General features: G+C 43.5%; 1 protein-coding gene across 9 annotated transcripts in view; it reads left to right on the top strand.

The window, feature by feature from the left end:
• The window catches only part of LOC105692144 (glutamate receptor ionotropic, kainate 2), a 96,239-nt gene that overhangs the window by 45,153 nt on the left and 24,258 nt on the right, over positions 1–26,828 (top strand). For 8 of the 9 annotated variants that reach the window (XM_048657750.1, XM_048657749.1, XM_048657755.1 and 5 more), the window contains exons 3-9: positions 5,673–5,834; positions 14,422–14,673; positions 17,197–17,372; positions 18,190–18,243; positions 19,850–20,014; positions 20,915–21,067; positions 25,228–25,431. In XM_048657750.1, the coding sequence (XP_048513707.1) occupies positions 5,673–5,834; positions 14,422–14,673; positions 17,197–17,372; positions 18,190–18,243; positions 19,850–20,014; positions 20,915–21,067; positions 25,228–25,431 (1,166 nt within the window). Of the gene's footprint in view, positions 1–5,660; positions 5,835–14,421; positions 14,674–17,196; positions 17,373–18,189; positions 18,244–19,849; positions 20,015–20,914; positions 21,068–25,227; positions 25,432–26,828 lie in introns of those variants that run through there. The other variant, XM_020855951.2, reaches the window with a different exon arrangement.

Raw genomic sequence — 26,828 nt, 5'->3', positions numbered from 1 at the left:
GCGTGAAAAAAAAAACATTTATCACTCACCAGGTAAAAAAAAATGTTGAATTTATTTGTGAGAATTGTCCGTCCGTCGATTTGTCGCGAAACGTCCGTCGCTGTTCGAGAATAAATTCAAGACGCAGCTTCAACGATCGTTCGGCTGACCCGAGGCTCGTTACGTTGAAGCCAACCCTAATCGACCCTAATCGTCCCTAATCGAGGGAAAAGCGGAAGTGGAGACGAAAGTGGAAGTGGAAACGCGTCGACTCCTTTGAACCTGCGGTAAACAGCGAGCGACTCCAGTCCCCGCATATCGGACGATCGTTTAATTTCCTCGTCAAGTTTCTGCCGCCCGAATTGCCGCGAGAATTTTCTAGGATTTCGAATGATTTCTGGAAAAATTTTTTTATTTTTCACTTGTCACGTGAAATGTACGTAACGATTACGTAGCGATAGCTGAACCCGGCAATTACGTACTTGTTAATTACATGGCAAAGCTCAGAGGTGGCTGTGCGAGGTCATTACCGTCCTACTCAACGATTAGATATTACCGATCGATTAAGCTAATGTAAATTTATATGCTTAATCGTCCAGTGAAACAATTTCATTGCACTCGCTTAGGCAGCCACCGACCCGTATTATTAATCGTAAATCTGCACTCGTGTTTTACGCGGGAATTGTTGAAAATTCGATGTAACGCGTTGCACGTGTGAATCGATGGTAAAAAAATGTTGTCAAATTTTAAATCAATCGGGAGGAGTGTAAGGCGGGAAAACTTTGGAATTTAATGAGATTTATAACTCGTGTCTTGTTAGGACAGATCGGATTAATCCATCCTCGCCCGTTTAGTCGGATCCGTGAGTCTCTGAATCCGAAATCTGATCAGACCCGGTTATTATATATTTGAAATCGCTAACCCCGCGGCTATCGAAACGTCGGAAACGTATGAATAAAAAATATGCCTCCGACTGAAAAGAGCGGCGACCTACTTTTTCGAAGGGATCGTTTCGCGGGCCCCTGCAGCGAGAACGAAAATGTAGATCATCGTCGCAACGGGCGTTCTACGGATGCTGCTGCTTCCACCCTCTCCACCCGCACGAAACACGAAACAGAAAGAAAAGCATTTCTTCAATACCAAGCTCACGGCTTAACGGGTGCTTTTCTGATCTTTCGAGTTCTCCCTTACCCTCCATCTTCCCTCCCCTCCTCTCCCCTCCCTCTCGACACCCCTCGACTCGTACCAGCGCTCCGTTTTATCAGCTGTGTGACACCCCCGCCAATGAAAGTGAGATACGACATAAACAGGGGCGAGGAAAGTGACTCGCCTAGCTGCATACGATTCGAGGCTTGACTCCCATCTTTCTCTCGCTTCTCCTTGTCCTCCCCATTTTTTTTCCTTTTTTGCTCTCTTTCGTCGTACACCGCCTAAGAGATGTGAAAAAAAAAGAAAAAAAACAAAACTGGCGATCGATAACCCAAATCGTGCACGTGTCGATTACCAAATGGTGGTGTCCCCCAAAAAAATGCAGGGCAACTTGAGGAACATCTCGAATTTATTTCTCGCCCCCTACGAGAACAAAAAAAGTGGGAGAATTTGCTCGCGAACTTTTTAAGCTTCCGTAGATCTCCCCCTGCGATTCTTTGGAAAGTTTGAGCCGATAATTGGGGTGATTAAAGCTTTAATATACGACGACGGCAGGGGGGGAGCTAAACGGAATTCTTTTGTGAGGCGTATAGGTGGTATATTCGGGGTCGGTCGTCTAACGATTGTCGAATGTAGTTCACCCTTACGATCGAGCAAATGGTAATCTTCCGGCGTGCTTACGGTCCAAAGTTCTGAGTACGTTACCGACCACGAGTTTTACTCACAATCAGCGGTAGAATGTGGTCGGGCGTATTTAAGGGTAGCTAAATATACATTAGACAGTCAATGTATATTCATTTCTGGGGTGTAACGCTGACTTCTGTGAAACAGATACGTAGTCAACGACACCGCCGCGATGTCCGCGCCGCCCCATTTTCCGCAGATTGTTTTCCAGAACGACTGACTCGCAATCCGATGTGGACCGTTACACGGGGAACGACCACGGAATCCGACCGTGGCAAACGTTAGCGTTTCTTTTTTTCGTTTTCTTTTTTCGTTTTTTCTTTTTTCGTTTTTTTTTTCTTTCTCATCCCAAGTCGCGGCGTACACGTATACGTATGCACGTGTATGTATATCGGGGTATGAGGTTGTCGGCTATTAACCGACACACGATACGAGGCTTTTCGCTTTTCTTCTCCTTATTTTCTTACGCAAAAACCGACCGCTTGTTTCTTCTTCGATAAAACGAGGCGACCTCAGATTCCCCGTTCGATGGCGTCGTTAAATTCGTATGTACATATAAACCGTCATTTTTATCGTCGGTTTGCGTAGACTAATTTTTTCTTCTATCGAAATGTGGAGAAAACCAGTTGGATGAAAATCAAATACAATCCGAAAAATTGAGCAATGGGCGTTTTTGATGAGAAATTAGAGTTTACTCGGAAGAGATAAAACTTGAATTTCGACACCCCCCCACTTCGTAGAGCGATATAAAAAAAAGAAAAGAAGGAACCACGTGACGTAAACTTGGAACTATAGGGATGGGTTTGCGGGTGGCGTTTCGAACTGAATTTTGAAACGAGACTACACGAGCGATTAGGCTCGAACGTGATTGGCGTTTCTGGTTCCCTTTTCCGAAGGAACCAGCCCCCTCCCTCTCCCCTCTCCCCCAGTTTGGGATGTCGTTAAATCGCTTAAATATGGTGTACACTTTGTACCCGAAAGGTTGAAGGGTAGGTAAGTACACGTATAAGGTGGTAAGGTACAGTACCAACCCTTGCAGGTGTTGTACATACGCGTTTAATTGCCGAAATTCCCCGAGGGGTAGATTTGGAAAAGGGACAAAACGATTATCGGTTGAAATCGTGACCGGTCTCGATTCGACCCAATTAAAACGCGCTTAATGATGAGCCCGGAATAAAGAGACACGACCGAGAGAGACTCGGATATTTTCGAGACCCGTTTTGTCTGCGGACAAAATTCACCGTCCCCCCCCCACCGTTTCCCCACCGAGCGCCACTCCGTTCGCCGGAGGAAATTTCAAGGCAGTTTTCATGCAAATTCAATTATGTACCATCCTATTAATTCTGCAAGGAACGTGGTACAATAATTATTAAGTAACTGTACGCAACGGGCGGGCCAGACCACCTTCCATTCTCGTTAAGACGAGTTTATCGATTCGCGAGTACGAAATAAAGGCGAAATTTCGCAACGACCTTCCGACTTCGGAGGATACTCGTCCGATTGTGCGACGCGAGGAATCAGTTTTGATAAGTCCGACAACCGGTGGCGAAAAATAATCGGAAAATTGGGAATTAAAATAGTATTCGTAAATCGTGGACGATAAATAATATTAATGGGTAGCAGTATTTAACGAATAATTATGGGTGGAGATAAAATTCGAGCCATTCCTTTGTCTGGTCCATTTTTGCGGGTATAACGTGTACCGGTATACGGGACGATATTCCGAATGCGGTCACGTTAATTTTCCATTAAGCCATTTGCATTTTACTTCAAACTGCAGGGAATGGAAATTCGTGAAAATCAACGGCCATTAAGGGATCCAATTACTCAGACGAAAATCGTCCTTTCGTATCCCACGCCCAGATTATATACCTATATATATATATACCTATACCTATACCTACATCCCCCTATACAGTAGTGTATCCAATTTAGAGAATTTCAATAAACTCTCTGCATTCTTTGATATCTGCACAATCAGCGTCGCGACGCCTCCGCCGTAACCTGACCCACCTTGTATACCTATACCTCTGGCGAACACTTCGCTGATTTTTTGCTATCCCGCCGTTCGTATCTGATCTTAAAAATTAGCGCGATATTAAAAATTGGCGAACCTCAGCCCCCGGGGGAGGGAGAGGGGGAGGGGGAGGGGGAGGGGGAGGAGGGGGAGGAAATAAAACGGATAATAACACCAGCGGCGACGAACTCATTATTCACGTGACGAAATCAATAGTCCTTTATTATAATAACGCTCGTAATTTCGCGTGATATTTACACTAGAATTCAACCGCCGCAGGTCGAAAGCCATCGACATTGTTAACGAACGAAAAATTGCAAAAATTCTCCGCATTATAAATCGCCAATTTTCAACGTGAATACAAAAAAGCGACGATGACTCGATTGCGGTGTGCAGATACCGACGCGTAACGCAAACACGGGTCAAAGTGGGGGGAAATCGGGGAGTATCGGCCAAATACGTAATTGTATGGGAATCCAGACTAACTGGACGATAGCCGAACTCTCACTATTCTCCGAGGGCCGTTGAGACGATCGCACGTATTTGGGACCCGATCCGCAGATAAGTTATTCATCAATATTCGTATCATATTCACTTATTTCTGTATAATTTGTCGTTGTAGAGAGATTCGCATTCATCTCTGTTACATTTATTTGTCTCGTGCATTTTATTTTACCCGCATGACGTGCTATTTCGATTTATACGTTCTTTCGGACGGCGTATCGTCCGTATGTTTACCTATTGTAACTGAAGGGCAGAGGCCACGGGTCGAAGTAATACGTCGTTTATTTTCTCGACCTGATGAATTCGACCTTGTAGCCACGAATTCTTTGACCCGATCTCTCGAGTTTCTATGGTGGAGCTCAAAAATCGATGCGAATTAACCAGGGGCTTTTCTGCTTTATTCATTCCTAATGATTTCCAACAAAAAAAAATTGGAGAAGGAAAATTCCTTTCATCCTAGACCAGGTGTGGAATATTTTCGCTCGCCTTACGTTCCGTTGGCACAAGCCATCTCGCCTCACCTCACCTCTCGTTACCTCGTTATTTTCTCGGCAAAACGACGACTTGGAAAGACGTTCGCATGCAGGGTACTTTCCACCGCTGGCGATACTGAAATTGAGTTATTTCACTCCTGTTTTACGCGGAGTCTCTTATTTTTATCGTGTGAAACTTGCTTCACAGACGGCCAGGTAAGCCGAGATAATCTGTAGGTACGCGACGAGAAAAAATATGCTCTCCACCGATCCATGAAAATCTGGTAGATCCCGAATTTTAAATGTAATGACTTTTGAAAAATTTGAAAATTTTTTCTATGTTCTAATTTGGTGGAAGGTTAAATTTTCCATAGGTAGCGCACATGGGGATGAAGTGACGTGCGTCGAACCAAGAAGCCAAAGCCCTTAGCAGTACGGATCTGAATAATTTTTCCCTTAATTGATTAAATTGTATGATTTCAAACCGCTTATAATTGCTAGAGTTTCACAATTTATTTCCCTACTAATGAGAAGCATTTAATTAAAACTTTAACCCCCGTTCGCCTACCGTTTCATGGAAACTGTATATGCATTACAGATACGATTCAACCAATGGGCGATGTAATGTAACGTGATTGTAATTTATCAATTATTTCTTGTTTATAATTCTACAGAATTCAAACGCCGCTGTAAGTCGTAGAGTATAATAACATCAGGTAATGACGGTAGGAGAAGAAAAGAAAAAAATCAGAAATGGAAGATAGAAGTTTAACAAAACTCGGCTAAAAGATGAAAACTTTGGGGAACGAAGTTTATTTTTCTCCCTGTAAAACATATAACATTGTAATTCGTCTTTGATGTTACAGGTGCAATTTTTACGGAGGATCAAAAAGACAGTCCCTCGGAATTGGCGTTTAAATACGCCGTCTACAGGATCAATAAGGATAAAAGTATACTGCCGAATACCACCCTGGTATACGATATCCAGTACGTGCCAAAAGACGACTCGTTTAGAACCAGCAAAAAAGGTGAGTCGAAAATTCCACCGCGGACAGTTTCGACCATATTACGTTATTGCAACAATTGGGGGATGACTGCAAATCATGTCATTGTCGAATATATCGATCCGTTGTATGAATTCCGAGAATACGTCGAATCAGGGGAGCCGGTAAAATGGCGAACACTCGCTCTCTAATTACAAATTATTTATCCTACTCGCGGATCCGCGGTTAATTAACTGAGACAGCAGACGGCAATCGCTCGCATTCGGTTATAGCTGATGAAATCGGCGAACCTGGCAACAGCCTGGCTCTGTACGCAGCTTCGAAGCTGTCAGCGTAACACAAAATCAACATCAAAGTGAGAACTCGCCTCGTATCGCGAACGGGCCTCGGTCGCGAACTACATCGATAACGTAATAATATATTTTTTATTCGCCGAGCGTTTTGGGAATTCCCCTGTGAAAAATCGCCAGGTACACAACGACGCGTGAGAGAAAAATAGATCGACGAAAGTCGAGGCTCCGATGTTGCGTACGCGCGATATATACATATATACGTACCACGGTAAATACGCTGGAGTAAATGATCGTATCTAATGAATATAAATTGCACGTAAGATATTGTCGAAGAAGCGAGCGAGAAGGGGAGTGAGAAAAAATAGAACGCGGCGCCTCCAGTAGTAACGGTCGATCATCGGGCGGACGGAAGTGGAAAAGTCTCCCCACGCGATACCGAAGCGGATCGACGTCGGTGATTCGTTGTACGTAACGGTGCGTACTTTTTAAAAAAAATTTCTTTCCAACCTTCGTTTCTCTTTTCTTCCTCTCTTTTCGACGGAAATCGCTACGCCGTCTCAACGTTTAGACGAGAATTAAAAAAATATGAATTAAATTGGTGAAAGAAGAGAAAAAAAAAAAGCGTACCAATGAATTTAACGGCGTGGGGTTCGCGGGGACACTTTCATTGGGGGGAATGAATATTGAGAAACGAAATTCTGCGCGGTGTTCGCGTGTCGTCTTTTCGCAAATTTTCCAAACGATCGAGTTGCCTATAGGTATATGTGTGTATATCCGTGAAACGAAAGCGAAAACGGAGAGCAGAAGGCAGTAAAGCAATAAAAAGGCGATATAAGCTCTCCGCAGGATTGTTCTCCGAACAATCGCGAGCTACCGGGGGGGAGGGTTATTATACGCGGATTAATAAATGTTCGGCGAATGTTTACAGCGTTAAACGAGAACGCGGGACAAAGGGGGCGGAAAAGTTTTCCGATGAAAAATGGAGAGTAGAAGTGAAAATATTACAAAGCGCGGTTGCTCGAACAGATGAATAAAAGGTAATCTTTAACAACTCCTGCCGAATTGTCACACGCGTTATTACAATCCCCGTACACGGCAGCTCAAATCTCTCGGACATAAGATCTGAGGTACGAAAGGTAAAAAGAAGGAAATCTAGAAAAGTCAAACGGAAGATAACAAACGCATTCTCATCCCAGTTTATTCGAGTCTCCGCAGAGTTATTTCTGTTACCCATTAGAATCGATCTCGTGAATAAATAGTGGTGGTTAAAATTTCGGGAAAACTTTTGCGTGCGATCCAATTGTAAGTACACGCGTAGGTAATATCGTTGACCCTACTTACAGCGATTACGCTCATCGCTCGCACGACGGTAGGCGGGTATAATTGCTTTATGATTATTACAGGTGATCCATAATTATCGTAAAATTAACTCTCGTCGTACTTCAGTCTAATACGGGCAGGTGGTCGCTCGCGCGGTTACCTAACTATCGTAGCTAATGTGATTATTGCCGTAAATGGAGTGGTAAGTAAGTTTAGCCGGACGTATTCGACGTGTACATCAAATACGCGATGCGTCGCGATTGATGGAAAAAAAATTTTTACGATCACACTTTGATTCGACGACGATAAAAATATATCACGTACAACGAGAGCGGCGTTTCTCTTTCTCTCTTCTCTTGTATACCCTCTGCTTTTTGTTCCCATTGTTTTTCGACAGACCCCCCCCTCGATCGCCGTTGTATAATTTTTTCGGACAATACAGGTCGTTTGGAATTTTATTTAATTTCATTTATTTTTCCTCGTCTCACTTTAACGACGCTTTTATGCGTGCGTTGATTTTTTCTTCCGAGCTGTAAAAATTATAGCTCGTACTCCCGCGCGAGGGTCTCGAAGATTTATATAGGGGAATACTCGTACGATAATAATTGAAGATTTCGCGTGTTTTAAATAGCAACTGAACAACGAATGACGTCTCTTTATTTATTTACTTTTTATGTGTTTTTTTTTTTTCTTTTCATCGTCTCAAATTTCAACGGACTATAATAGCGGATAGAAATCTCCGAGGGTAGCGTGCGGGATTGGATTCTTTTAAGCTTCCATCGCGGGGGTTTCACTTTTACCTACATTCCACGTCACGGAAGAGCTTTGTGGATTTCACTCCGGGAGAGAGCTTTCATATTCAGACGGTATAGCTGCTGCTGCTCCGGTACCGGGGCGTATACGTACCTACCTTATACCCACCTACCTACCCATGTGCGTATACGACCAAAGTAGGCAGGATATATATCAACGATTCGCGTACGTATACAGCTGTGCACCTGTACACCCGTACACACATACTTTCACGTTACGACGCATGGGTATGTAATGTATAACTTATGTGTACACATATAGTATGTATATATCCTACCCATATGGCTAAAAGCAGACACGCGTGTGATAAGGGAAGGCGGGCAAAAGCGGTAAGCGTGAAATTTCAATTCGTTCAAATTCAAGCGTTTGGTTCAAAGTGAAGATAGCGACTGGCGGGATGAGAGGAAAAGAAAAAAAAAAAATATGGAATAATGCAAAATATGAAATACACAAAACCTGCTCTGCGTCGAGTTCAAACTTTTTCGGTCTCGGTCCGAAATCCGCCCGTTGGATTATCTCGCCGGATGCGGAAGAAGACGGAGATAGAAAAAAAATGTGAAGAAGAAGAATAAGAAAATTGAGGAAAATTACGTTTTTGCTACCCACTGGAAAAACCAATTATTATCATTCTACCGATACGGCAGGATCGAGCGAAATGACCAAAACCACTCGGTCCGCCGTGGGACGAGATTACCGGCGTCGGTTCGCTGCCAACCACCCCTAAAAATGTACAGCGACCCCAAAAAAAAAAATATATTTCTCAGCTGGCAGCCGACTATCGTTGCAAAATCTGCTGGTATACGCCTAATTGTGCGTGTCTGCTGCCTAATACACCCTGAGTGCTGCTAACCCCCTTCCTACCGCTCCATTCTTATTTGCTACACGCTCCCCGCACTCCGGTTACATATGTAGTAGACAGACTGTTTAATATATATGTACGAGTATATACCACATTACACGGTACAGCGTCGAAGTGATACGAGAGTAGGTATACGTACATGACGTAATATACTTATACAAACTTAAGATGCGTCGCGTACACTGCAGTATAAAATGACATTCGACGACAATGCGGGAGGCGATGCGGAACGGTATACGTACCGGGTGGAACGAAAGCTGGCGGTGAATGTGAAAAAGTGAAAAATATGACGAGGAAAAAAATTTGAAGAGCAACGAGCTTTTTTTCCGTTCTCTTTTCCCTCCCCCCGTCCCCCACGGGTGAGATATTATTCGCCTTGATGACGATCGTCGCGGAAGAGAAATGAGAGCGCGATTATGTACCTCGGTGGAGTAGCGTAGCTAACACGAGCTGGGAAAAGCAGCAGCTATTTTCACGGACTTCGTTCATGAAGTTATTCTTCAAATCCTGCGAACAAGTCTCCTTGAGTGGTGCTTTTACATACAACAGGTAGAGTTGAGTTTAAAAGAGAGAGGGAGGGAGAGAGAGAAAATTGCGGTTTGAAGTGATCTGTTTTTTACCTTGTTTTCACTCACACCGGTTTGTTCTCGGTGCGATAAATTAGCCCGGATGTTTATTAGCTATAGTCTGAACGTGGATTTCGTTGGAACGAATAACTGAGACTTTAAAAAGAAAAAACGATAAAGAAGAAGAGAAACTCAAGCGGTCTTATTCGGGTATAAGGGGTAAAATTAGAAGATTGTTTCCATAGAAATGAGAACTCGAATATAAAGTGCGAAACAAGGTGGAGAAGGAGAGAAAAAATGGAGGGGAGGTTTTAAAAGGAATAAAAGGGAATACCGACGATTCGTTGGCGATATTTCACGCGCACCAAAGTCCTGCGAATTCGAACTTTATCGAGTCTTTTTGGGTGAGGAAAGTGAAAAAAATTAATAAGATGGTCTTTACGAATTGAATTCAGTTTCCACGAAAACATCGAAAGAGTGTTTCCCTTTTTTTCTTCTTTCTTCAAGTGTGAATTTATTTCATTGAATAACTCTCGCATAGTCGTTGACGCGCTGATTTTCTACCTCCGGTTTCGTCGAGCAATAAAATTATAGCGGAGTGCATTCTGGCTGGATGCAATCTCATCAGAAATCGCGAGCTCAAAAGATAGAAGCGAACGAGAGATTGAGATACCTACTTGCGGGTATCGGGTACATCGCGAATTCCCAGAGGTTTTAGGTAAAACAGAATCGCGACTGGCTCACAGGAAATTTGACTGGAGCTCTCGAGAACTTGCGGTAGGCTTTGGTTACATGTATAAGTCAAAGCGAGGGCGGGGGGAGTTTGGAGGAGAGAGAGAGAGAAAGGAGGAGAAACCTTTGCTCCCGGCTTTCCTCGCCGACGCGGTTCTTCGTGCGCGCCTGCTGAGGAAAAGCAACGGAGAGCGCAAACTACGACTATGCATGCATAGAACGACTTCTCATATACCTACCCCCGACTGTACACCGTAGTTGGGGTGCGTTTTTCGGTGTATTTAGGGCGAATCGAGCCACCCCCGGAGGCTGTTCAGCTCGTGTAACGACGGCTGTCCCCCCCCCCCCACCCCTCGGAATCCGGCAGTTAGGATAAATAAAAATGTCCTCGCCAGAGAAACGACCTCTAGCACGATCTCCGGGATTTCCTCGGACTTTTATCCGACCTTCACCCACTTTTCATCTTTCTTTCGCCGGTCCGGTCGCCCTTGTTATACGCGGGGGAAGAAAAAAATATCGTATCGCAGTTTCGTTTATATTCGCCTTTTTTTAATCATTTACCCTAGATTCGTTGATTAAACGCGCAGTTTCTGATTAATTGCGAAACTGGGAGTAAAAAAATCCTCGCTTAATACTCCCCCATCTACGAGCGTCGTCGATGGCGATGACGTAATAATTTATGAGAGAAAGGAAAAACTGTAAAAATGAAATTCTGTTTCGCATTCGTGAAGTTTTCTCCTGATATCCGCGACCGCGAGTTCCTCTCAACCGGCTCGATATGCCGCGGGGAAAGATAAAGAGATAAGAAATAAGTTTCGCCGAGTTTTTGTCCCACGGAGTTGCGGAAAACGTGGACCTCCGCGGAGCCGCCGAGAGTCTTCCGTCTAAATTCCACGACTGCCTAACTCCCCCGCACTCGTATATCTACGGTGGCTGCCTCAGCTCCGCGCACCCCCGGACTCCTTATATCTTTACGCGTCCTTATTTCGAGATATGTAAATTGTTGTATGTATTATTCCAGACGAGGCCTGTGCTAAAAGGGAGAGCGTCGCGCTCTCCTCGTTTTTTCAAGGGACTTCACGATTCAATTTTCATATCTCTACATTCAACCGTCTCTCGCCCGTATATAATACACCAATAGTTTCGTACTTTCACCCTCAAGTAATAACAAAATAGGGGAAGGATGGAAAAAAAAATGTAACGGAAGATTACGAAAAAATTTTCACTCCTTTCAAACCGTGGCACACCACTTCGCGATTCGATCGGGTGTACCGCTGCAGAGTGGTGGAACGAAAAATAAAAAAAAAAATATTCAATTTTCGAGAATACGAGTCACAGAGGCGCGAGCTTCGTCAACTACAGCGTTGAAAATATTAAGTCGTGTGCAACACGTACGTGAATATTCGACAAAACGAAGGAGCTTCAACTCACCGGTCTCCCTCCAATTTTTTTTTTTTTTAAACATAGCTTCTGCAAATCTGATTCCAGAACCCAAAGACAATATTTTGGAAGACTTTGGAGAAAAAATATGCTGATCCGTTGAAAAAATGGGAGTCGATCCTGATTCGACCTTCGCGAGGTCACTTGAACAAAAAAAATTGGATAACGTCGAGTTTCCTCTCCCTTCGAACCCTGAGAGTTTGATCGTAATCAATGCTCGATCGGAGTCTCATTTTCCGAAATAAATCAGGTGTAAGATTGAAATGGGACACCCCGTATACGTATGCATACGTATTCGCGATTCTTCTTCCCTCCGTGTATTTCGAACGTAGAATGTATGCAATGTATGTACGTACACGTGTGTATATATGTATACGGAGACCCTGAATACGTGGCGCCCATATTTTTGCCGCCGGCAGTTCTGGACCGTCGACGAACCGTTGCCAGCTTCCTAAATCGTGTTGTTCCACCTCCTTCTCATCCCCACGTTCCTAACGTTTGTGCTTTCCACGTCGTGTTTACTGTTATTACGAGTTGAAAACTTTCAGGTCTACGGGGGGGGGGGGGACCGGTTAAGATTATCACCGCAGTTAAGGTCACCTTCCACTGCCCTCCTCAAATTCTGGATGGCCTACATGGACGCCGTTCTATTTATACAAATGTTTCCACGCACCCCCCCGAAATCTACCCTCTCGTGTAACCCACACCCGCGCTCTACGAGGTCCACATGAAAAGATGCGGCCTCTTTTGGCCTATAGGTCGGACGATAAAGGCCCAGTCAATTCTATTTTATCATTTCGATGTAACGAAGCTTTTTTGACTCGCGTTAAATCCCCGTATGAAATCAACGTGTGCGAGCGTGTACAGCGAATATGGGAAGCTGTGTAATAGGGTGGGTTGAAGAAATTTTTTTTCTTTCTATTTTCTGAGCATGGGGGCAGAATTTGTACTTTATAAGAAAAGAAAATTTTTCAAATGTGGAAAGAAAATTCGATTTCCAAGCAAAAAATAAATCATTTTTTTAATTGGGTTTAATATGCTTTTCTGACGTATTTTGACCTCAGGAATCCGAATCCGGAAGAAAAATTAATCTATCTCTAAAATTGACCGAGTTATCGCCAATTTTCAGCTTTTTGGGGTCAAAAATTAAAAATTGATTTTTTAGTCTAATTAAATGTAATTTGAGCTCAGGAATCCGAATCCAGAAGAAAAATTGGTCTATCTGCAAAAATTACCGAGTTATCCTTATTTTTTCGCATTTTTTGGTACAAATTTGAGGATATCTCGAAGGGAAAAAATCGTAGCTCAATTTGGACGACGGATTCGTGTTCCTGAGGTCAAAATACATAAGAAAAGTGCCATACGATCAATTTTTAAAAATAAAAAATTTTGGTCAAAATTTGAGATTTTTCCAAGGGGTACCCCTTACGATTTTTTCAAATTTTGACCAAAAATTTTTATTTTTTAAAATTGATCGTATGGCACTTTTCTTATGTATTTTGACCCCAGAAACACGAATCCGTCGTCCAAATTGAGCTACGATTTTTTCCCTTCGAGATATCCTCAAATTTATGCCAAAAATCGCATAAAAATGGGGATAACTCGGTCATTTTTGCAGATAGATCAATTTTTCTTTCGGATTCGGATTCCTGAGCTCAAATTACATTTAGATAGACTAAAAAATCAATTTTTTATTTTTGACCCCAAAAAGCTGAAAATTAGCGATAACTCGGTCAATTTTAGAGATAGAGCAATTTTTCTTCCGGATTCGGATTCCTGAGGTCAAAATACGTAAGAAAAGCATATTAAACCCAATTAAAAGAATGATTTATTTTTTGCTCAAAAATCGAATTTTCTTTCCACATTTAAAAATTTTTCTTTCTCTGTAAGGTACAAATTCTGCCCCCACGCTAAGAAAATAGTAAAAAAAAAATTTCTTTCAACCCACCCTACTGTGTAAGCGTGTGTCTAACCGCAGAGATCCGGGGGGTGGATTTGGGGTGGCTGGTGGGGGAGGAGGGCAGCTTTTGACGACAGTTTGAGCGACCCGGATGGCGCGTTTAATGGAGCGTTTCGGCCACCTGCCGACGACCACGATAAAACGACGTAGTTCCAATGAGAAATACTTACCCGGTTGTTATGCAGTGTTCATATTATCTGCTCGAAAAAACTTTGGACGTTTCGTATGTCGATCGTGTGGAAATTTATTATATGAAAATCTAAAGTGTAGAGGGACTCGATTGTCCGTATAGTGCAGTGAAAAGCAAAGAGGTCGTTCCAAAGAGGGAGGGAAGATATTATCTTGGAAAAATTATGTCCTCAAAAAAAGATATATATACGTACGTCCCTCTGTCTGGACAAGCTCTTACGAAACTTGACGGGGTCATTCACGAGCATATTTCGATGCGTCATCCACCGCTTGAAAGGCTTCAGTCGCACGTCACGTCAGACAGGTCGCTTAAACTCTAATACAGACGTTTATTACAGCCATCGATCTGATGGCCAGACACAGGGACGAGCGATGAAACGAAGACGCAACTGTGTACCGTTGAAATAATTGAAAAGTTTTCCGCTCTTTTTGTTCGCAGCTTGCAAGCAGCTTTCCAGGTCGGTTCAGGGGATTTTCGGACCTTCCGATCCGCTGCTCGGTGCGCACATTCAGAGCATCTGCGAGGCCCTAGACGTTCCGCATCTAGAGGCGAGGGTTGACTTTGAGCCAACCTTCAAAGAGTTTAGCATAAATCTCTACCCCGCACAGGATCATCTGAACAGAGCGTTTAAGGACCTCATGTCATTCTTGAATTGGACTAGAGTAGCCATAATTTACGAGGAGGATTACGGTAAGCCTGCAAAACCCCGTTCTGTTTTTGAATACAAATATATTCTGACCTTAATTCCGCGCACAACGTATTCCGATTCTTACACGAGGGCGGAAACGACGAAAGATCGATATTTCGCAATTATTTGTTCGTTAGGAAAATGAAAAATTAGGGAAATAAAATAACCGACGAATTATCTGAAGACGCGGTTTTTTTTTTTTAGTGTTTCTTCGTCAACCGGATTCTATTTTTTACTTTTCTTCGGGGGGTCTGGGAGTTTTCGCCGTTTCCTGTACCGGTGATATTTCACAGGGCGGAACGAGTTTTCCAAATGCTTTTATCCGAGCTTACACAACTCTGTACCCGTAAAGCCGCGATTCCATGTGGTTTATGGATTTAATAAACGCCGCGGCTTAATTTTTGCACTCGAAAACCGCGCTTCCGCTCAGTATTTGCCGGTTGGTTTACGCGGCTCAGAACCGCCGGCGATCAACGATCTCTAAAATTGTTTGATATTACGCATAGCGTGTGCATAAGTTAGAAAACCGGGCCCACCTCGTTTAAACGCCAGTCGCCTCGGAGCGGAGTCACGTTCTCCACCGGTACACGAGATCTCGTAAAATGAAAATTTCACCCTCCCCCGTCGACTACATAATTTACTTCTTTTTCTTTTTTTTTCTTTTTTTCTCTTTTTTTCAAACCATTCGGCAACGCGCCTGCGAAATAAGTAAAAGTAAACGCTTCCAATTTTCTCGCGAAACAAATTCACCTTTTCACGCGAGTGTAATAACTTTGACGCGGCGTATAAAGCAGCGTGTATCAGACGCTGGGAGGAACGGGCGGAGGGAAAAGAGGGTAAAAAATGAAAGTGTATAGAAATATTAAAGAGACGGAGACGGAGGAAAAGCTTCGGGCGGCACGGCGGTAACGCCAATTTCGGGATCGACTGAGACAAAAAGCGGGGGGCATTCGAGGACCGGGGAATCCTTTCGCCGTAAAAGCGGAAAGCGACGCAGTCAGTCAGGACTCGGTGTACCGGCGCATTGTAAGAGCCGCAACTACCCGAGTTTACCAGGTACCTAGGTACGACGTCCTCGCGGAGTCGCGGTATATTTCCACCCCTCGGGTCCTCGGTCTTTCGGCGGTCTCTTGTACGGCCCGTGCAGTACTCCGATGGAGAAGAGGGGACGGCGGAAGGAAGAGGAGAAGGAGAAGGAGAGACGGGCTGGAGGTCGCCTTCATAAATCTGCCGCAACAAGACACTAACGCGAAATCTCCCTTGTGGGCAAATCGACTCGCCTCGCCTCGCCTCGCCTCGCCTCGCTTACCGTCTCTCTTCGTACCGCCGCCGCCGCCGTTGCGGCCCCCGTTCTCCGACGGCTATGCGGTTTTACTTCCACTTCAACCTTATGTACATACACGTATGTACATAGCCGTGTGGTACGTACGTACGTACGTACACGGCGGTGTGTACATAGGTGTACGCAGTTATCACGCCCTCGAGGAGTGAGAAGAGGAAGTAATATCGGATGGGTCGTAGACGTAGGGAAAAAAGAGGAGTAAAACGAACGTCGGGTAGAAACTGGAGTAACGACGAGGAACGAACGGAGGATTCCGCAGCGAGCAGTTATTATTTTTCAATCTCGTTCTTCCGCCGCCCCCCCAGGGTGTCCTCTGTCTATTTTTATCAACACGGACCGCGTGCAACCCTTCACCGATCCGACGAACCGAGAGTAGATCTCTGTACTCCGGTATACGAAATTTCGATTTTTCTAATCCCGTATTCGGTAGCGATTTTTCATCGCCTATCTCCGCTGGACTCTCGCGAAAATAATCCCCGGGGACGACGAAACTCGAAATTCGGTCGTCCTACTTTTTTTCTTCATCCGGCGACCGTTAAAGAGGACACTCCAGGTCCGCGTACTCGCGGGAGTCCGTAGCAAAGAGCGTAATGTAACGTTACGTACTGTTCGCTTCTCTCCTTTTCCTTATTATTTCGTTTGGGGGTAGCGAGCGGCCCTAAAGCCGAACGTATAAGACGTGACGGAAAAATCTGTGGAGAACGTGACTTGATTTTCTAACGACGCGTGAGACTTTTTCGCCGCCACCCATTTTTGTCGGGCTCTATACACGGCGGTCTTCTTCGTCCTTTTTTTTTTTTTTTTTCTTTCTTTTTTCTTCCATCTTGACCTCGCGACCCGTCCGTTCGGGTCGAAAAAGACATCGATCAATCGCTATACGCACGGTTAAATGACGGTACACGTGAGATCCTGCAAACAGTTCGTGAGGGTCTCGCGATATTTGTACCGCAGATTTCGTCGAGGGAAGCGCTGAATAGAGAGGGAGAGAGAGAGAGAGTGAGATTTAAAGAGACGCAAAAAATTCTTATACACCAAGATGGTAAATGGACGTTTTTAGCACCCGTTGCTCACGTGCGACGTACTTTTAGGTATATGTATTTTGTGAAGTTTCGTTTAATTTTTGTGCAATGCGTATTTGCAATGAGCGACATATTCTTCTTGTATTCTTATTCGAAATTTACAGGTCTCTTCAAGCTTCAGGACCTCGTGAAATCTCCACCTTCGACGAGGGCGGAAATGTACATTCGACAGGCCGGTCCCACCTCGTACAGACAAGTTTTAAGGGAGGTTCGACATAAAGAAATTTATAAACTGATAGTCGACACTGATCCAGCGCACATGCAGCAGTTCTTCAGAGCGGTGAGATTTCCCGTTGTTCGCAAGCTCGCCTTGCCTCGTCAAAAACCCTTAATTTTACTTCCTGTTTGATCAACTCTGAAACAAAAGTCTCTTGGAACGGATTAACGAGGGTTCAGAATCGAAATTCAAAAACAAACTCGTCGACTTTACTCGTTTATCCGAAGCGGAAGTAAGACGATCGAAGCGAATAAACCTGTACGCCCGCGATTGTCACGACATAATTAATTAGATTTTCGCCAGACCTCCGGAGTCCGGTTAACTCGACGGTTGCGATGACATTCGATTCCGTCCTCGTTCCCCCTTTTTTTTTTTTTTTTTTTTCTTCTCTCCTCCCGCACTTGATTTCGTAACTCTCGACTTTCCGTCGATTTGATTTTCCTCATTTCCGAGGGATGAAGGGAAAAAAAAGGGGGCCAAAAGCGTTGTCGCTACGAGCGACGCTTCCTATCGAAGGATCGGATGATCGGTGCACTGTTCTCCACTCCGCTCGCGATTCGGTGATAATTTAATAGAATGAAATCAGATTTTACCGGGTTATTTTTCTACCCCTCGACTCGTACCGGTGGCAAAACTTTAACCCATTACAGAGTTAATACAATATCGACTTCGTTTTCCTCGTTTCCAATAAAACGGTCTATCCTTGATATTAGATAACACTGGCAAATTGCGCGCTCCCTACAGAGTAGCCTGGCATGCTAATTAATTTATCGAAAGTGTAAATTCGAAGTTAACGTACATGCGATGCGAATACCGATACTGTTCAGAAAAAAATTAATATTCATATTTCTTCTCCTCTCTTTTTTTTTCCATTCGACAGATACTGCAACTGCAAATGAACGACTACAGATACCACTACATGTTCACAACTTTCGTAAGTATGAATAATCCGAATGATTTCCTTCCGAATTTCTTTTTTCACGAGATCATTGAGTCAAGTCATGTATTTTTGCTATCCAACGAGACTCCCGGGGACGTGTAAACAGCCGTGTGTATTATACAAATACGAATCCGTGTATCCGGTGTGCCCCCGCCAAGACCGTCTTGGTAATTAATTTAGATCTTTGATACGAAAATTTGCGGACCCGCGTCAAAGGCGCGGTGGGATCTCCCCGGTCTACTTCTCCTTCGGCGAGGCCAAAGGCGTGTACGAGGGATTAACATCACGTCCGCTTACTTAGATTAATAGGATTTCCCCGACCTACCCAATTTATTGCACTACCGGCGAATTTCCCTCGCCCCCCTCGTCCCCCCCTCGTTCCCCCCTCAGCTCCACCCTACTCCTCGTGCTTTCGAGCTCGCGATTTACCCGGGAAAATAAAAGTCCCTACAACGACGTCGTCGTACGTAGGTTCCTTACATACGTACGTATACGTGTATTATCCACTGTACGTACCCGCCATGTCGAGCATGTCCAAAGTCCAGGTTGGAGTCCCCCGCCCCCCCGGTTAACTCTATAGTTTCCGCGCTCTTGGGCTCCGGCATACTCCTGGGAAACGGATGAAATATGAAGTGGAGAGAGGAGGAGGAAAAGAGATACGAGGAAACGCTGAGAAATACAACGATGTTGTACACCGGACGTACAAGGCGGTACGTTGTTGAAACAGACCATCTTCTCTTACAACGTCAAAACTATTTCCGTCTCACGGGCCAAAATCAATCGACTTTTCTCCTTACGGACGCCGCATCGAAAAAAGGGAAAATTGAGACGATATATGGAAAGAGAGAGAGAGAGAGAGAGAAAAAGAACTAAACTTAAATAAATAAATAAAAATAGGAAAACAAACGAGGTAAAACGAAATGAAATGAAACCGTTGCGTTCATACGCTCAGCCGTTTAAATTGAAAGAGACACCGTGTATAGAGGGGAAGAAGAGATCCAGTGAAATAGAAAGAAAATCCGCTGCGGTTGGAACGCGAGGTGTCTCAGATATATGTATACACGTGCGGTCGAGAACAGTCGATAGATACCAGCAGGATACGAGTACAAGGGACCTTATTGGAATCGGTTTCCCGCAAAATATTTCACGCCAACTTGCCACTCTTTATTTATTTAGCGGAGTACGGGCTGCTGGGAGAAGGCCAGTCTCGTCTCCGTTCGATAAAAGAAGGTCCTTCCTCGAACTTTTTACGCAGTTATACGACTGAGATTTGGCGTCAAGGTTCTCCAATTTCCATCCCCCCTCCCCCCCCCCCCTGCCTTTCCGTACGGGTGGGTATCGAATATTTTGAAGAAGCAGGATCGGGGACGAAATGTCGAACAAAAAAAAAGCGGAAGAAAAATTACAATAATCAAGAAAGAAAGAAGGTTTTTTGCATTTTCTAGAAAAGCAAAATTTACGTAACCCACTGCGGGATTCGGTTATATCGTCGTCGCTCTCTGTGGTAGCACAAATCGAATGAAAATTGAAATTCGAACGGCACGTAGGTACTCGAATTCATGCATGCGCTGTAAATAGCTCTTTCCATTTCTGGTTACAGGATATAGAGACCTTTGATCTCGAGGACTTCAAGTACAATAGCGTAAACATGACTGCATTTCGACTGGTAGACGTTGAAGAACCAAGAGTCGCCGAAGTACTGCGACAAATGGAACGATTTCAACCTGTGGGACACGCTATTTTAAACAAAACCGGTGTCATACAGGTTCGTTGATTAATCACAGGTAAAGTTTTTTGTTTTTTGTTTTTTTTTTCTCTCTCTCTTTCCTCAAAAACCAAAGGGGGAAGACGCGCCGCGACGAATATCCACGTTATTCGGGATACGGTGGTTGAGAATAATCGTGGCGTATTTGAAGGGCGCTCAGAGGCCGCCGTTGGAACTAGACGTTATTGCGTCAGGGTGCTTCTCCTTTGTTCGACTCGTTGTAATTAAGTTCTGAGTTCGCACCCGAGCTGTTCAGCTTTAAGCCACGCCTGAGCTCCATTAAGCTCCGAGTTTAAACTAGGGACCGAGGTTTGGGCCACTACCGCATCGGTTTCCTGCTACTCAACGCCCGATGACCGCAAAGAGGATTTTCAGCCGTGGTGTCGAGTGATTCGTAATACTGCGAAGTGTTCGATAAAACCAATCGATGCCCACCGCTGGTTCCGCTGCGTCATTTTGTTTCCCAAAGTAATTCCCGACGTAAATTATCGAACGAAGTCCGGTCACGTTTCCGACCAACTTACACCGTGCGGTAGGTGTACGGAGAGAAGATCTCCGATTCGCCACCGAACGACCGGATCTATCTCACCTTTCGAATACCATCGCGAGGACAATCGAAGGAATTTTTTTTCACTCCGTGGTTCGGGGTGCGAACGTCCCAAATTTTCCGTGCGGACACCAAGCAGATTTATTACCCTCGTAAAAAATACGTAGCCTCTCCCGATGAAACTTTCGAGGGGAATTTTATCACCCGTGTATTCTTAATATTGTTGAAATATGGAGAAACTTCTAGTCCGAAAATGTGTCGAGGTTCGAGGTTTTCGAAAAATCGTCGGATGACCGCGATCATTGAATTTTCGAATAACTTGAACCGGAACGACGTGCGCGCATATGTTTCAGGCAGAACCAGCGCTCATGTACGACAGCGTGCAGGTTTTTGCCCACGGATTAGCGGCGTTGGATCGCAGCCACGTACTGAGACCCGCAAATTTATCCTGCGACAAAGAAGAGCCTTGGGACGACGGTTTGTCGTTGTACAACTACATCAACGCCGTGAGTATAAACTGAGATGGGATTATTTGGAAAATCTATTTTTAAAAGTTAGAGAGTAAGACGCGGATGCCGCGCGCGGAGCTTGGGAGGAAAATCGATTGAAAAATTTTTCAAATTACTAAAACTGAACAGGTGGTATACCTATGGATCTAATACATGTTCGTAGAACTCTCGTAGAAGAGTGAAAAAGAAAAGTAGAGGGATGTAATGTAGGGAACTACTACAGCGTTAAGATTATGAGAAAAGATAAAGCTTATACTCTCGGAGATTTAAGAGTCACGACGACGACGACGACGACGACGACGACGACGACGGGGATGAGGAGTTGACTATTTTCTTTCTACTTTTTCCATCAGAAGTCAGAGCCTTACGACGCGAGGAGTTTGCTAAAAGGTTTTCCTTATTTACATGCGCCTATATCAGCAGTAGAATTCCACCTGCAATCCGAGAAACGACCCTTAATCGAGCGAAGATTCACGCCTGAAAAAAGTAAGAACGAAGCGAAAAAAGTAAAATAGAATAAATTTGAAAAAAACCGAAGTAGCCTCTTTGAATTCTACGTCGTTTCCGTAATTCAATCTGCGAATTAATCCCGCTTTACCCTTCAATTATTTCTTTTCTTTTCATCTCCTTTTCACCCTGCGCTATGTCCAAAGACAAAATAAATTTCATCGCTCAAAGGGGTGAGTAAAAATCGTTACAAAATTTATCTGAATCGGTGAAAAGAAACTTTTCTCCCCTTTCCGCCTCCTCTGATCTTTCGTCCAAATTTCTGTTGTTCTACTTTCTCCTGAAAACGGAGAAGTTTGCTTACTTCAATTTTTTGAGCAAGCCCATCAAACCAGAGCTTGTTCGATGCTCGTGCAATCGCGTTGGCTGTTTGGCGTCGGTTGTAAAAGTCGTTTCGCGGTGGGTAGCGAAATAAAGGAAAGAAAGAAGAGGCGCTTCCGCAGCCCATTTCGTATACATTCTTCGCACATTTTATTTTATCACATTTTCATTTCATAAAAATCTTGTTTTCTTTTTAATTTTTTTTTTTTTTTCATTCAAGATCTCTTCTTCTTTCTGTCTTCGGAACTCGACTCGAGCACCTCGCCGGGTTGGTACTCGTATTTCTGTAAAACGAAACGTGACTTTCCTCGTTCGTTTCGCAGTACTTTTCCAACTTAAGTTATAATGACATTTCCGCGGGAAATCTTTCTCCCGTAAAATACATTATACATTCATTTGCACAGACATATTTCCTGCAAAGCCTTCTAATTATGCCGTACCCGTAAATTGACGTGCGATCGAATTTTTGAGTTTTTCTTTAATTATTTTCATACATTTGTCCTCCGTTAAAATTAGTCTATACCCACTGCCTTTTTTGCAAGTTGTTATTTTCAAAGTCGACCATTCGATTGTATGAATGGGGATTAGCTAATTCAACCCCGAAGTCTGAATCAGCAAAAAAATATTTTACTCTCCTTTCGACTTTTTTCTTCTTGAAGAAATCGCCGATCCGGATTTCGGTTTTCTAAATTTCAAATTCGATTCACCGCAATCGAATTTCGACGGTAAAGCGAGTCTACAAAATCAGACTATGCTTGTTGCTTTTTTTTTTTTTTTGGCTCGACTCGGAAATCAGTGTGGATTTTGAGGGATAATCTGCAAGCTATACGAATTCACAATCCGTTTTTAAAAAACTGTCGGGTTTCTGGTTAAAAAAAAAAAAAAATTCAAACAAAAGAGTCGACTATATTTCGACTCAATTGTGAACAATTCTGATACATGTTATCGCAAAAATTCAACAAAGCTGAATAAAAATGAAATTATTTAATTTGTTTTTTGTTTCGTTCATCGAAGAGACTGAAAAACATAAAACTACGAATGAAAAGAACTGTATAGGGTCAAAAAGGCGGCTAAATTGGTACGAGTTTGTGATATTTTTTATCCTATTTTATACCTCCTCTGCAGAGCTGAAGTATAAAATGGTATTTGGTAAAAGTTATAATTGGGTTCAGCGATTCCCCGATTCTGTGACATTTTCAACAATTTTTCGTCACAAGTTGAACCGTGGCTACAATTATTTTATTGTGGCTTAAAAACTATCGCGAAAAAATATCCGAAAATGGCAGTAAAACTGACGAGCGGTGCTGCGGTTGTAGCAATTTGGTATTATTGTCGCCATTTGCAAATCCCGGAAAACTCCGTAGCTTCGAAAGCTTCGTCGATGCGGAGCGTTGTTGAAAGAGGAGAACGGATAAAACCGAGGCGAGCGAGCGAAGGGGGGGGGGGGGAGGGTGAAAAATAATTTTTCTTCACTTCCGCGTCAGTGCTCGTTTTTATGCCCATTTCTGGCAGATAATAATTCGAGGAGCAGTTGCGGCGAAGTTGCGCGAGGGTGGTGCAGGTGATTAATTATCGTTCTGCAAGGCCATCTCGAATCGGAATTCGTTTGCGGCCTTGAGCTCTTCCCGTTGCTCGATATGCGGCTGCGAAGATTGTGGGCAATGTGAATTTTTGCATTTTAATTAAAATATTTTACCGAAATGAAGAGAAAAAAGAAAAAACCAGAAAAACCCGTCGTTCGTTCGCGACTTCGGTTAGCCACGGAGGAAGAATGGAGAAGAAAAAAAAAAACGAACTAAGCCTCATCAATTGTGGCACTCGGCCGACGAGTTCAGAGTTTTAGGAAAACCGGTTAATGATCGAGGAGAATTAAAAAGACCCTGGTGAGGGGAAACGTCGTACCCCGATAGATATAATCGTTTTCGGGCGAAATCGCGGTGATTTTGCACGCTAGCAACCACCCGAGATATGAAATCACATCTCGCGGAGGAGCTGCTTCGGTATAACGTCGTGTAAATTCAACACCGCAGAACTTGCTGGGTCAAGTGTAACTTACCGTAAACACTACCTGAAAGCGTTGGTATAATTAAACAAAGATTTACACAGCGGCTATATACCCAAACGCGACGAGATACGGCGGTAGATCAAGGAGCTGCTACGGTCGTCCGGGGGACGGGAAAAGATTATTCAACCTGTGGCTCACGGAAGATGACAAAGTTTACTTCGACCCTTGTGCACGTTCGCGGGCGGCACACGTACACGCATTGCGCACGGAATCGGATGTCGTCTGGCGTCGATCCGGGGAGCGTTGTTAGTTCACCCGTTGTAGAAAATAAATATTTGCACCGTGAAATCCACCGCGATGAGAAAATTGATCTTGAACATCGATCGTTTATCGCCGATACAATCACGACGAGGACGGACCCCGCAGCGATGGCGTCCCCGCAGTTTCCAGCTTCGAGCCCCGTCCTCTGGTTACTCGGTCAAATTTATGGCGGCGACACTGACTGACAATGAGCATAAGTCACACTTCCCCGTTCCGTGGAATATAGGGGTGGTTTCCGGTAACGGTAGCAAGTGGAGCGAGAGATCGGGTATAAATCTTGAGGTTGTGTAATTAACGTCGGAATCCAAAGCAGAGCGTCGTTGTTACACCCCGGTGTTTTTTTCGTCCCTAGCCAAAACTCGCATCCCCCTCGTACCGTTTCCCGTTCGGTGGACATCGCTGATCTAACTTTGGGGCCCCGCAACGCGAGGCGCTCCCGGTAACTCGATGAAACAGAGTTTTTTTTTCTTTCACGTGAAAAACGAGGTTTCAATTACAGTTCGAAGCAAATTTTTTACCCTCGTCTTCCTTCTCCTCGCGAATACTCTGGACAAAAAAGAAAACAAAAAAAAAAACGCGTCGCCGGAGCTTTGCAATACGGCACGAAAGAAGACGTCTTCGTATACATTTTTTCTTTTTTTTTCTTTGTTTCAACTTTACTCTCGGAATCGTGAATTAAAAGAATCCCCGGGCAGATCTTTTCGATGTATATAGACAAAATTGTCGTCCGAAGAAATGAAAAATCGAGCGATTGGTTCAAATATTTGCGGTGGGAAGCAATCGCAGAGATTGATTGCTAATTAATAGGACGAAAAATGGAGAGGTAAAAAAAAAAATGATGGGAAAGTTTTGGGCACGTAGACAGAAAAGCAAAGAAATCGAGGGATCATCACGTTGTAAGAAAGAGCCCTGAGCCATTGAGCTTTCGACCGCTTTAGCGGAAACTTTTATTCTGATATAATATAAGGATATATCTATAAGAAGTTACCTTACCGAGTTGCAGGCTGGTCTTCACGGACTGACTGGCCATATTGAATTCAACGAGGGAAAGAGGAACAACTTTAAACTGGATCTCCTAAAACTTAAGAGGGAGGAATTGGTCAAGGTTGGAGAATGGAAACCAGGGAGTGGAGTGAACGTTACGGACGTCGGAGCTTTCTACGAGACGACAGCCGCCAACATCACGCTCGTCGTTATGACCAGAGAGGTATTTTTTTATTTTCTCAACATCCATCGCTTCCAGGATAAAAAAATGCTCCTTTACTTTTCTCAAATCCGTACGCCGGGTGTAAAAATATTTGAACACGTTCGTGCACGTGGCATAGGGTGATCTCTTTTTTTTCTTTTCTGTATTTTCATCGTTAAATGAAAATGAAACAAATCTAATTCATACCCCGAGAGTTTACGACCTCGTCCGAGATTGCAAAGTTCGATTAATTTATTACCTCGTCGAAGGAAGGGCGGGGGTGAGACGGAGGGTTTACGAATTTTTTCATGAGAGTGAAACGATTTTGAAAACTGACCAAGAGAAAGGGGAGCACGAAAAAGGCGTGAAACTTTTTTATTTTTTATTTTCGAATGAGGGATAAGAGAGTCGGAATGCTGCGGGACAAAATCAGTTTTCCGAAATAATCCCGGGCAAATTGGATATATAATTAACGGTTGGATACAACATCAACGGATTCCTATATATATTCACGTATACCCATACAAACCATAAAAATTTTTTTCACATATTTTTTCATCGCAAGCATCCATTTGGCTAACAATTTACGATTCCCAACGGGCGCCAACTAATCACGGAAAGCCGTATTTACATTTTTATAATCAAGCCGTTTTATAAAGATGTATGTACCTACCCTATATATACGTATAATGTTCCAGTATGCGTACCCCTGTATAGGTACATATTTTTACACTCCTCTTACAGCTGCTCCGCTCTTTCCTGACCCTCGTTTTGCTTCGCTTCACATTTTAGTTGAATCCTTGCTCTCCTTTTTTTGTACCTTTTCATTTTACTCTCTCTCTCTTTCTCATCTCCACTCGATTCTTCAAAACTCTCTCATTATAAGGACTACGGAATGAGATCCATAATCATAACAAGAACTTCAGATCAATTTGGTTATGGAAAAAAAACACCCAAGAAGAAAAGAAAAAAAAACCGTGGACTCTAACGTGACACGCACGAATAACGTTGGAAACGATTTTAATTGAACGTGAAACACTGGGGTAAAGAAAAAAAAAATAACAATTTGTCATAATTATAATGACCATGACGTTGATTATATCAATGAAATTTATTAAAAAGGAAAGTAATCAAAAAAGAAAAAAGAACTGTTCAATAGAATTGACATTGGTTATTTTTTTTTTCTGTGAAGAACAATACACAATGATAACGATCGCGTTGAAATTGTAATAAATTGTTCAACGTTGGGGGTGAAATAATACTTATGCAAGAAAAGTTTTGATCGACCCTTATTTTTTATCCCTTATACCCACATAAAAAGTAGAATTTTCCGGAGAAAAGTGACGATTTGCAAATTGTGTGGTAAAGAGGTCGCGCCGCCTGAAAGTTTTCTTTTTCTCTTTTTCCTTTTTTTCTTT

Source organism: Athalia rosae, chromosome 6, assembly GCF_917208135.1.
Source record: "Athalia rosae chromosome 6, iyAthRosa1.1, whole genome shotgun sequence".
NCBI lineage: Eukaryota > Metazoa > Arthropoda > Insecta > Hymenoptera > Athaliidae > Athalia > Athalia rosae.
Note: the sequence above shows the minus strand (reverse complement) of the source record. Positions and strands in the feature narration are given on the sequence as shown.